This window comes from Gymnoscopelus braueri (genome assembly GCF_963280865.1).
Source record: "Gymnoscopelus braueri genome assembly, chromosome: 17".
NCBI classification, from domain to species: domain Eukaryota; kingdom Metazoa; phylum Chordata; class Actinopteri; order Myctophiformes; family Myctophidae; genus Gymnoscopelus; species Gymnoscopelus braueri.
The window spans coordinates 14,289,942-14,302,014 of NC_137617.1; the positions used below are offsets into that span (position 1 = coordinate 14,289,942).

Sequence of the window (12,073 nt, forward strand, 5' to 3'; positions counted from 1 at the left end):
GTGCCTAATCTATCATTTAGCTGGGGACCCCCTGGAACTCCCTCAAGGACCCCTGGGGGTCCCCGGACCCCACTTTAAGAACCAATGATATAGAGGAGAGAAGAGGAGAGGAGAGGAGAGGAGAGGAACACTGTTTCCTCTCCTCATCAGCAGTTCGTTTCCCCGACCACCAGACAAGTGACGCAGGGGGACTTCTGAAAGGGCCGTGCCGAAAATAGGTTGCTTTATTCGGATACAATGCGTGTCACTGCCTGCCCCTGCCGGTTCTCTGATTTAAAAAAAAAAAATAGGCTCTGTCATGATTAATTGAACATATATATGAAGTTAAACAACTAAATTCTATCCGAACGATATCTTATAAGTAAATTCTGTGCCTCAAAATAGAAGTTTGAGAGCTTTTTGAATAAAAAAAACGGCGGAGAAATACACAACGCGGCGGTCGCATACGGGTCATGCGCTACGTCACAGGCTGCGTGCTAAAAAGAACTGATCTGCAAGATAAAAAGCATCTCTGTTGACGTAGGTTGATAGCTTGTAGATCTGCTCTATTTTTGCATGATGCGACAACTTGCCTCTACGAGAGACGGAGAGAGTACATACATATTAAATGAATGAATGAGCAAAATAAATGACGCTCGTCATCAGTAACGAGTAACGAGGCCTTTTTTGTGGGAGTAATATGGTATTATATTACTGTTTTGGCAGAATAATACCTTACTTTACTCGTTACTGGGAAAAGTAATAATATTACAGTAATATATTATTATTAATTTGTTACTACCCAACACTGATTACAGTACATCCTCCTGTCCATCCCACCCTTATTTCCGAGAGGTCACGCCTCTCAGACCAGAGGCTGTGCTCTCTAGTAGACGCCCACCCCTCCCACAGCGAATGAAATTATTCAATTTAGCCAGATTGACAGTTCAGTGACAAATGAGAACCAAACAAGAGGAGGTAAAAGAGGCATTGCAGGTTGCAGATCCGGCTGTGTGCCTGAATGTGTTAATGTGTGCAACTTACAGAGCCGGTAGGCCTGATCTGAGCACTGAGCCGTAAATATACCACTATGGTAGGCATTTGCGGGCATATGCTTCCGATTACCAACAGAAGCATATTGGGGGAGATTGTTACTCATTCCACGATTGCACAAGCCTTACACGTTATACCTCGTTGTAAAGGTGACTAATCAACGATAAAATGTATATAAAATACAATACCAATTGGTATTATTAAAGGGGAGAAATGATCAACCAAAGTTACGTTTACAAACTTTTTGTGGGCAGACAGATAGTCTTTATTAACCAAACAAAACCAAAAAAAATTAGAGATTTGTTTTGAGAAAAACTTTTTAAACAGAGAGAAAACTAAAGAAAATTGAGAGCAGAAATGTCCATACTGCATAAAAATTCTGCATTATTAAACTTCATAAAACGAAATATTTGATTGCAAGTAAAATAAATGTGTAATTAATGCTAATTAAAAAGACAACAGCTGTGGACTGGGCCTTTGTTAAATGACATTGGCCGCGTTTCCCAAAGAGATTCGTAGAGATGCTGCGTTGAGCATCTGCGCAGGTTCTACGACGGGTCTTACGTGTGTCCAGACAGTCTGCGCAGTACCCTAGCAGGCACGTAGATTTCATGTCATGCGTTGCCTCCGCAGCTTGCGTAAGAGCCTCCTACACAGCTGAGACTCGGTGAACCCTCATTAGTAGCAGTGTTGCCAGATTTGGCTATTTTAAAACTCATTGGGCTGGAATAAATAGCCTTGGACGGGCACATCAAATTTGGGCTTGTTAAGTTAAAAACAAGCCCAAATGTAATTATTAAATTAAATCAAATTTAAATTTAAAATTAAAATATTTGGCGGGTTATTATTAGCCTCGATCATGTCACCAGACTACGCATAATTAAAGAAATAACCGAATTAAGGAGGGCTGTTTATTGAATTGGGCTGGTTTTAAGTTGTGCTTGAGCTGGAAACTGTCCATCAGATCTGGCAACCCTGATTAGTAGCAGCTGGTTGTGCCCAACGTGCAATCGCTTCCCACGTCCACGGCTTTACGTGTCTGCTAAAACTACATTTGGGAGACAGAATGGCGTATCCTACTCTCCTCCTACTTCTGCGAGAGGCGTAGCCCTGCAGTGCTCTCCTACGAAGCAGTTTGTTACTAGCGCCCTGGGGCGGTAGTAACACCCATCGTAGCGAAATAGATCTATGAAAAGACCGACCGACCACACACACACACACACACACACACACACACACACACACACACACACACACATTTAATTTATATATGTATATGTATATGTATGTATACAGGGTTGGGAAGTAACGGATTACATGTAACGCCGTTACGTAATCAGAGTAAAAAAAAAACGTAACGGTAACGTCTTAGAGTACATTTTAAAATGTGTAATCTGGATTACAGTAACGGGGGTGTTGTAACGGGGGTTACATGAGGATTACATTCTCCCCTTCCCCTCATTAATTTTACAAACAAGTTATACATTATTATAACACCAAACAACCACCTGCAAGAGCGCACACTCCACACAGACGGCAATGGATTGGAGTTGAGCGCAGCGCGCACCTCTCTGTGTAAAATCCCCACAGACAGGAGGCTGCTGCTGCGTCAGGGCGGTGTTGCCAGAATTTGCGAGAGAAATAAGCAACCAGGTCTATGAAAACAAGCCCAAAAGAAGCGACTATAAAAGTCCACACGAGCACTTCAAAGCTATATCGGTCGTCCATTAAACAATGAGCATATTTATATATGTTGGCTATTTGAAAATAGACGATCTACAAGCTCACAACCGTTCTACCATTATTTACAAGCAACTTCAGAAAAATAAGCCCAATGTGGCTTATAATAATCAGACCAGGCAACACTGCAGACGGAGATACTACATAGGAGAGCATTGGATTGGGGATAAATAATCGGTAGCGCAGTCTTCTCTTTTATGTCAAATAAAATGAGGCTTTTTATTTAAAGAGTAGCTTACGGGGTATAAATATAATTTTATAGGGTGAGTTCTTTGTAGACTATATAAATGAGTCTTTACTGTCTAGTCAATGTTTACAGGGTCACAGGCAGATTACATTCTCCCCTTCCCCTCATAAATTTTAAAAACAAGTTATACATTATTATAACACCGTCACCAAACATTAAAATAATAATAAGTCGAAATAACAGTATGCATGTCGCATGCGACGACCCGTAGGGTGCCTACGCTGTGTCGCTTCCTAGTGGCTGCTTCAAAAAGCTTTCTTGGTGGCTGCCCACTGGAACTGCGCAGTGACGGTGAGCAGCACTGCAGTAGCGGTCTTAACTGTAGGCAAGGTTAGGCAACCGCCTGGGGCCTCAAAAGTCAGGAGGCCTCATGAGTAGGGATGGTAGGCTACTGAATGGATGCGTGGAGACGGTCAGGACGCACAGCGTGCACCTCTGTCAATATGGTAATGGTAGACACCAGTTCTCTGGTTGAGATTCAACATCAAGTGAAACGCTGCACATAACCAGTGATAGGTTAGATTTAAAGCCTATATTCCAGTTTATAATGCGCGGAAGCCAAGCAACACTTTTGACAGAGAGAGAGGGGGGGGGGGAATTAAGAAATACTATATTTTAAATAGTGAAAAATACAGAAAATAGGGGGAAATACATAAAATCTCTAATCTGTGATTCTAATGTGATTAATGTGACCCCTACAGTCAGTGAAGTCCAGTGCTGAATGTGACAAATATTGAGACAAATAGGCTATAACCCAATACATAATTTTATGAAATAAATGGATTATATTTTACAGATAGTTACACTATTCTTGTACTATATTAAAATTAAGTCATCCTTAAACTTCAAGTTAAATTAATTATTTCTGTGGACTTAAAAATCATCGTTTTATTTGATGGCCTTCTTTTTGATTGGCCTTTTACAGGCCCTACCAGCCTGTAGGGGGAGGTAGAGAGTAACATATTATAATACCAGCCTGTAGGGGGAGGTAGAGAGTAACATATTATAATGCCAGCCTGTAGGGGGAGGTAGAGAGTAACATATTATAATAGCAGCCTGTAGGGGGAGGTAGAGAGTAACATATTATAATAGCAGCCTGTAGGGGGAGGTAGAGAGTAACATATTATAATAGCAGCCTGTAGGGGGAGGTAAAGAGTAACGTATTATAATACCAGCCTTTAGGGGGAGGGAGAGAGTAACATATTATAATAGCAGCCTGTAGGGGGAGGTAGAGAGTAACATATTATAATACCAGCCTGTAGGGGGAGGTAGAGAGTAACATATTATAATAGCAGCCTGTAGGGGGAGGTAGAGAGTAACATATTATAATAGCAGCCTGTAGGGGGAGGTAGAGAGTAACATATTATAATAGCAGCCTGTAGGGGGAGGTAAAGAGTAACGTATTATAATACCAGCCTGTAGGGGGAGGGAGAGAGTAACATATTATAATAGCAGCCTGTAGGGGGAGGTAGAGAGTAACATATTATAATACCAGCCTGTAGGGGGAGGTAGAGAGTAACATATTATAATACCAGCCTGTAGGGGGAGGTAGAGAGTAACATATTATAATAGCAGCCTGTAGGGGGAGGTAGAGAGTAACATATTATAATAGCAGCCTGTAGGGGGAGGTAAAGAGTAACGTATTATAATACCAGCCTGTAGGGGGAGGGAGAGAGTAACATATTATAATAGCATGCTAACCTGGTCTATTCTATTTACTTGATCTCATCTAGCCTATGTATAGCCTTAGGGAATATAGGCTGTAAACTAAAGGCATTTAGTGTCTTTTTATTAAAGGCTATGCATTTTATTAGGTTTTATTATTTTTTTGTAAAGGTAAAGAGATTTTATTTGCCACTTTGCCCACACATGGATGGAGGTTAGATCCCATAGGGACGGTTGTGTTATTTAAAATGAGCTAGTTGTTGGTTGTCAAACAATCAAAATGTTACTGTAGGTCAAGATGCCTTTTCTTATGATCTGTTATTAGTTGACACAATGACTCTACAGTAATGTAACTGTTCAGAGAGGTCAAATTCTTAACAATTAAATGACCTTAACCATATTTCTGTTGTCCTTATCTTAATTTCATAGGCTCAACATTCTTGTCTATCAATGGTAAAACTTGTATTATCTAATTAAATAGAGTTTTGCTTAAAAGTAATCCAAAAGTAACTGAAAGTAACTAGTAGTTACTTTTTAAATGGAGTAATCGGGATTACGTTACTGACTACATTTTTTAGAAAGTAACTTGTAACTGTAGGGGATTCCTTTTTAAAAGTAACCCGCCCAACCCTGTATGTATATATATATATATATATATATATATATTGCGGCCGGGCCGGTGCGTAACGACAGCTTGCAGATCTTTTTTTTTTTGGGTAGGGTGAGCGTCCTCTATGCATGAACCCGAAGTTTACAAATTGTACTGTACTCTCACGAATGATCTCTGATCTGATCATCTGATAAAAATATTAAGCAAGCCAAGTTAACTAAAGGACGTAAGACCCCAGTTCCCCTCACAAAGTGACAGCTGACGTCTGCAAGATATAAATGTATATGAAAAAAAGAAATTACCAAAAGTAACAGCGTTCAGTATGGGTCGTCCACTAGCCTAGCGGTCTAGGCGCATGTCACACAATTTGGGAATCTATCAAGATAGCTGTCGCGGGTTCGACTCTAGTACCGACGACCTTTACTGTGTCTCTCTCCCCTTTTCCTGTCAGTCTATTGTCCTGTCCAAATAAAGGCAAAAAAGCCACCAAATATATATTTTTTAAAAAGGACGCAGAATGTCCCATTTCCCAAGTTTAATATGTATAAATATATTTTTTTAAATAGCAGATTGCAAGCTCACAACGCCTCTTAAGCTTGTAGATGTAATTTAATGCATAAATATATTCAAACGTTGTATTTAGAGTGGACTGCTTCAGGACATCTGACAGTTGGCTCTGTCACCTCTTATGAGATGATCGGAATTTGCTAGAATTTATAAACACCGGATCCATGCATAGGGAAGCAGTGAGCTGGGATTGAACCCGAAACTCCCACTCGCCAGCACGACACGTTACCAGTCATGCTAATAAGCCTGAGCTCGATAGCCAGGTCTTTTGCACGCCCTTTCTCGTTTTGTGTTGTTGAAAGTCTATTCTCGGAGGTGGGAAGCCTCTCAGCACCCCACCTACTCTGTAAAATACACTTTTTGGGCAGCAAATAAAATATGTCAGCGAGACGGAAATTATTTTTATTTACTCCACAGTGCCCTCTACAGATTTTGGTTAATGGTAAGTTCAATCCTACAGATCTGTAGAGGGCACTGTGGAGTAAATAAAAATAATTTCCGTCTCGCTGACATATTTTATTTGCTGCCCAAAAAGTGTATTTTACAGAGTAGTTGGGGTGCTGAGAGGCTTCCCACCTCCGAGAATAGACTTTCAACAACACAAAACAGCCTTTGCTTTGGTGAGTAGCGAAATGGTTTTTATTTATTTTTACTACTCTTGAGCACTCGCAGGGCAGCGGAATTCCTTGTACAAGCGCAGAGCGAGGGGTCTTCCAGGGCGTTAGAGGGAACACACTAACGCTCTGAACCAGGGCTACGCTGCTTAGTCCTTTATGCATGAACCCGAAGTTTACAAATTGTACTCTCACGGATGATCCGATCGTCTGATAAAAATATTAAGCATATGGCAAGTTAACTAAAGGTATATAAATGATGCTGAGCTAAACATGTTTCCTAAATTTCGAAGTTTTATACGTTATGATGAAAGTCCCCAGTTCCTCTCACAAAGTGACAGCTGTTGCGCTCGCCATTTTTATGAATGGTTAAAAAATCTTTTGAAACTAGCAGATCTACAAGCTCACAACGCTTCACAAGCTTGTAGATCTGCTATTTTCAAAATATTTTAATACATATTAAATTTGGGAAATGGGACATTCTGCATACCTTTACTTTTGGTATTTTAAGTATATTTAATTTACTTGCATAATGGGGACACTTTAGTGTTTTATTTAACTTGCAGATGTCAACTCACCACTGTAATTTCATTCATAAATATTTTATTCAAAAGTTGTATTTGGAGTGGACTGCTTCAGGACATCTGACAGTTGGCTCTGGTATTTTTATGATCCATTTCACTTTCGCAAAGGGTGTTTAAACTGCAGTGTAGCGGCAGACAGCACTACGTAGTTTACGTCGGCTTTACGTAGACTTCGTCCAGGAGGTCTTTACGTCTATGCTGTCTCGCGAATGTAGTTTTAGCACACACGTAATGAGAACCTACGACGATGGTGCCTCCTGAAGCCAGTTTAGATGCCACGTAGAGCACACACAGCTGCCACTAATGAAGATAGATCGTGGCGGGGTTGCTACTGCGCATGTGCGTGGAGGCTCTTACGCAGCTTCTAGGCTGCGCATGAGCTCATTTTCGTTTGGGAAACCTGGCCATTCTTGTTTTGAGTGGAAAATGGTCTTACCTGACAGGTAAACTGCAAGAGAAAGTGTCCACCCCATTGTAGTGACATAGGTCAGTGAAGTACTTGAAAATGTTTTCATTGGTGAAACTGCAGCTGGCATAGAGAGAGTTTGAAATCAAAATGCAGAAATAGTACTATGACTGCTGTCTTAATGTTGTTACTTGTACTGGCTCACATGCATCTAGCCTCTCGAGACAGACTGTTGGCTCAAACAATTTACAAATGCTTCCAACATACAGCCTGTGCAGCAGAAGCGCTGGGAAAACGGGCACAGATGTAAAGGCCAGTCCACACCAATGCAACTCCTTGCAACTGCCATTTGGGATAATGGTTGCAAGTAGTTGCAAGGAGTTGCGTCGCGAATCATTGGTGTGGACTGGCCTTAAAGCAGACGTACACCGTCGCCAACCCACACTTCCGATGCGTTTTTGCAGTTGCGTAAATTTGTCCTACTGTATTACGCTAAGCATTTCCAGGCAGTTTACCATTAATGTAAAGCAGTATAATACGTATTCACAGCTTGTTCCACCACAGAGTAATGTGTTTTAAACCTCCCAGCCAAATTTAAATGATTAAAAAAGTATATAAAATGGTTTAAAAATCATGAAAAGAAATAGCTGTATTTCATCTACATACTCTGCTCTGAACCCTGGGGGAGTTTCCACTGAAGGCACTGAAACCATTAAAGCCCTCTCCAGACCAATCTGAGTCGGCCCGATTTTGGGCCGATTTGGCTTCGGGAAGCGTCGGCCAGTCGGTTAGGGGTCCGTCGGGGGGTCCGTCGGGACCTTTTCGGCCGACCCAGAGCCGACCGAACATGTTCAGCTTTTTAGCCGACTGGTAGCGCAGTGGCAGTGACAACAGAGGGCTGTCGGTGTTGCCAGATTATGTGAGAGAAACAAGCGACCATGTCTATGAAAACCTACATTCACTGTTTCTTGTTGTTGCTCCCAGAGAGAGAGAGATTGATTGATTTGCCCTACTTTTGCGCTGTGGTGATTGGGAGCAGGTGTGTAAATTTGTCCAGTGACGGAGTCACATGCATCCGTGTTTATGTATAAATATGTAATGCGCAAGTATGTAAACATGTCCTTCTGAGTGGGAGTTCAAGCATTGCATGAATAGGCTCGTAAAGCAGGGAGATAGTGACAGAGGAAGAGTGGTAGAGGGGGAGAGAAAGAGGGGGGAGAAAGAGAGAGAGAGAGGGAAAGAGAGAGAGGAGGGGAGAGAAAGAGAAAGAGAGAGGGGAGGAAGACAGAGAGAAAGTGGGTGAGAGAGAGGGAGATACCCAGGAGCGAGGGAGAGAGAGGAACGGAGAAAGCGGGAGGGAGAAAGAAAGGGAGAGAGACGGAGAGAGAAACGGAGGGAGGGAGAAAGAGGGAGGTAAAAAGCGGCAGAGAGAGAAGGAAAGAAAGAAAGAGGGAGAGACAGAGGGAGAGAAAAAAGGGAGAGTGAAAGATTGAGAGAGAAAGAGCGAGCGAGAGATTGAGGAGACGGAAAGAGGGAGAGAGAACGAGCAATTAAGTGAATTGCTTTCACCTGCTGCTGCTGCTGCTGCTGCTGTGCGGAGTGTGCTACAGGGCATATCTCCGCCAAGCCAGGGTGACCTACCCAGGCTCATGAAATTCATATTCAGGCTAGTAGCCAATTAGAATGAAATCTTCAAAAACGGACTCATATACTGATACAGAACCATATATTGGCTATATATTATGGCTGTCGGGTGGAAATCTTGTATGTTCCTTTTTTATTATTATTTAAAAACAATTTAAAATCGTGAAAATAGCCAATCTACAAGCTGTAATTATTAATAATTAAGAAATACTATATTTTAAAGAGTGAAAAATCAACTAAAGTCATTATTAGTGCAAGTTCATTCACATTTCATTTGAATGAAAATAACTTGTGGGTAAAATACATTCTGTGAATCTAATGTGATTAATGTGACCGCTACTTCAGTCAGTGAAGTCCAGGGCTGAATGTGACATATTGAGACCTATATAACTAAATATTGGTCATTTGCCAACACATTATTTTGTGAAATAAATGGGTAATATTTCACAGATAGTTATACTATTCTTATAATATATTAAAATACAATCATCCTTAACCTTCAAGTTAAATGCATTATTTCCGTGGACTTAAAAATCATTTTTGGACTTAAAAATCTTTATTATTTTTTTGGATGGCCTTCCTGCCCTGGCAGGAAGGCCGGGCAGGGCCTTTGTGCCCTCCAAAAAATTACAACACCAAAGGCCAAGTGGCCTTGCCCCTAAAATGACGAAATTCCAGGCTTGAATGCAATAGATGTACTCTGAGTCTGTTACAAGTAAAAGTCCGGAATTCAACATTTACTTGAGTAAAAGTACTAAAGTATTGGTATAAAAATGTACTTAAAGTACCAAAAGTAAAAGTACAAAAATGTTTGAAAATAGCAGATCTACAAGCTCAGAACGCGTGCATCGCAACACGTTGTGAGCTTGTAGATCTGCTATTTTCAAATAGCTTAAAAGTATAAAATAGGGCTAAAGTGGTTAATGTATGTTTCATAATGATTTATATCTGCAAAGTAACTAGTAACTAAACATTTCAAATAATTGTTGTGGAGTACAAGTATAGACAATTGGAAATACTCCAGTAAAGTAAAAGTACCTCAAAATTGTACGTAAGTACAGTACTTGAGTAAATGTACTAGTTACTTTACACCACTGCACGTCAGTGAAGAAAAAACGCTGGGAACATCCCTAAGTGGCTTTGCAGGGAAACAAGCCCAAAGTCGCTTATAATAAGCAGACCTGGCAACGCTGGCACGCTAAAAGTCTAATTAGCACATGAATGGCCAGTCGGCTGACAGACTTAACCCATTAAGACCTGAGGCGATTCTTTAAAAAAATCTAAATCCTAACAGTTTTTTGAAATAAATATAAAAAATATTTTTTCGCGATTTTTCAAAAATAGCAGATCTACAAGCTCGTAGCGCGGCACTCGGTGCCGCGCTATGAGCTTGTATATCTGCTATTTTTGAATAGCCAAAGGCATCTAAAGTGACACAGAAGCGTTCCAGGTATCAATGGGTTAAATGGCAACTTTTGCCAACCGAATACCAGTCTGTTGCAGTCTGGAGTAGTCTGCAATAGTCTGGACGAGTCTGTTTGGTGCGGAGTTGCCTTAAGGGCCTTAACACCTGTGTTCTCACTGAGATCCGCGAGGTCACACTGAGCTTCTCATGTGAAAAGACTCAAAGCTCAACACATTGTAACTCTTGTACGCCTGGGCATTTGCATGAATTGAAACAAGCATGAAAGTGTCATTTTCAGGAGTGTGCCCTATTCTTGTTCCGCCAGTCAGCCTGCCCGCGCCTCCCTTCCTGCCTTTCTTTGAAAATGAATTACTAGGTGCGTCAGTTGCTCCCCGTCTGAAAAGCCCTATAGTCTGCTGGACACTATAGGGAGGTGCACTCTAATGTCTCTAGCATAGACACCGCACATGACTGTGACCTTCTTCCACCCCAGAAATCCAAATCACCCCAATTTATTTTTAAAATCAATATAGACCTATCTATACGTATACGTTCATTGTTGTCTCTGTGACCGGAATGAGCTGCACTTCTTAGGCCTAATGATGAAGCCTAATCCTCCAAGCACACTTTATTTAGCATTCTTGGAAATCACATTATGATCATGCAGTCCCTGTGGAATCTTCTTTAAAAAGGCATAGAAAGAAAGGGGCACGGTGGCGCAGTCGGTAGCGCTGTCGCCTCACAGCTAGAAGGTCCTGGGTTCGATTCCCGCCGGGGACGCTGTGGGCACTGGGGGCGTGTCTTCTCCTCCGCGTCATCAGCGCCCATACCCTAGGTGGGGTTGGCGAAAGGGCCTACTCTGTGTGGAGTTTGCATGTTCTCCCCGGGTAGTTAATACCCTCACAAAAACTTGTAGTAATCCTGGTCACTATACCGCCTCCCCCATGACAGCCGGTGCGCCTGATGGAGGGGATGGGAACTGGTTGGAATAACGTGTTCCTTCCACGCGCTACGTCCAACCAGGGAAACTCCCCCCTGTCAGGTGACAAGAAGGTCAGTTGGCTCTCATGCCTGAAGGAAAAATATTGCCGATCTACAAGCTACAACGTGTTATGAGCTTTTAGATAGGCTATATTAAAATAGACTAGAAAATAGGGCTTAATTCGTTGATGTAGGTTTTGTAATAACAATCTAGATCTAAATCTCTAGTAACTAGAAACTAAACTTTTCAAATAATTGTAGTGGAGTATAAAGTACAATTTAACCTCTGAGATGTAGTGGAGTATAGAAGTATAAAGTATTTAAATTGTAAATACTTAAGTAATGTAAAAGTATCTCAAAATGTTACTTACCTTACGCAAGTACAGTACTTGAGTAAATGTACTGTGTGTGTGTGTCTATTAGTTTGTAGCAGATCGGCGCATGTATGTTACAGTAACAGACAACTGGGAACTGCACCAAATTGTGCCGTCTTTATAAGGACTAGTACTTGTCCATAAAAGGCAACGTATTCTCAGCTTAGATTTTGATTGGTTTAGACATGATGCATGATGCACAGA

The 12,073-nt window shown here is 41.3% G+C and overlaps 1 protein-coding gene across 1 annotated transcript in view; it reads right to left on the bottom strand.

Annotated features, from left to right (window-relative positions):
• Nucleotides 1–11,937, bottom strand: part of LOC308104980 (uncharacterized protein) — a 66,292-nt gene extending 54,355 nt beyond the window's left edge. Inside the window, exons 1-2 of the mRNA XM_080455615.1 lie at nucleotides 11,867–11,937; nucleotides 7,496–7,588 (exon numbers count right to left, since the gene is read on the bottom strand). Of these exons, the coding sequence (XP_080311741.1) occupies nucleotides 7,496–7,574 (79 nt within the window). The 5' untranslated portion in view covers nucleotides 7,575–7,588; nucleotides 11,867–11,937. The remainder of the gene's footprint in view (nucleotides 1–7,495; nucleotides 7,589–11,866) is intronic.
• Between the last annotated feature and the right edge of the window lie 136 nt (nucleotides 11,938–12,073).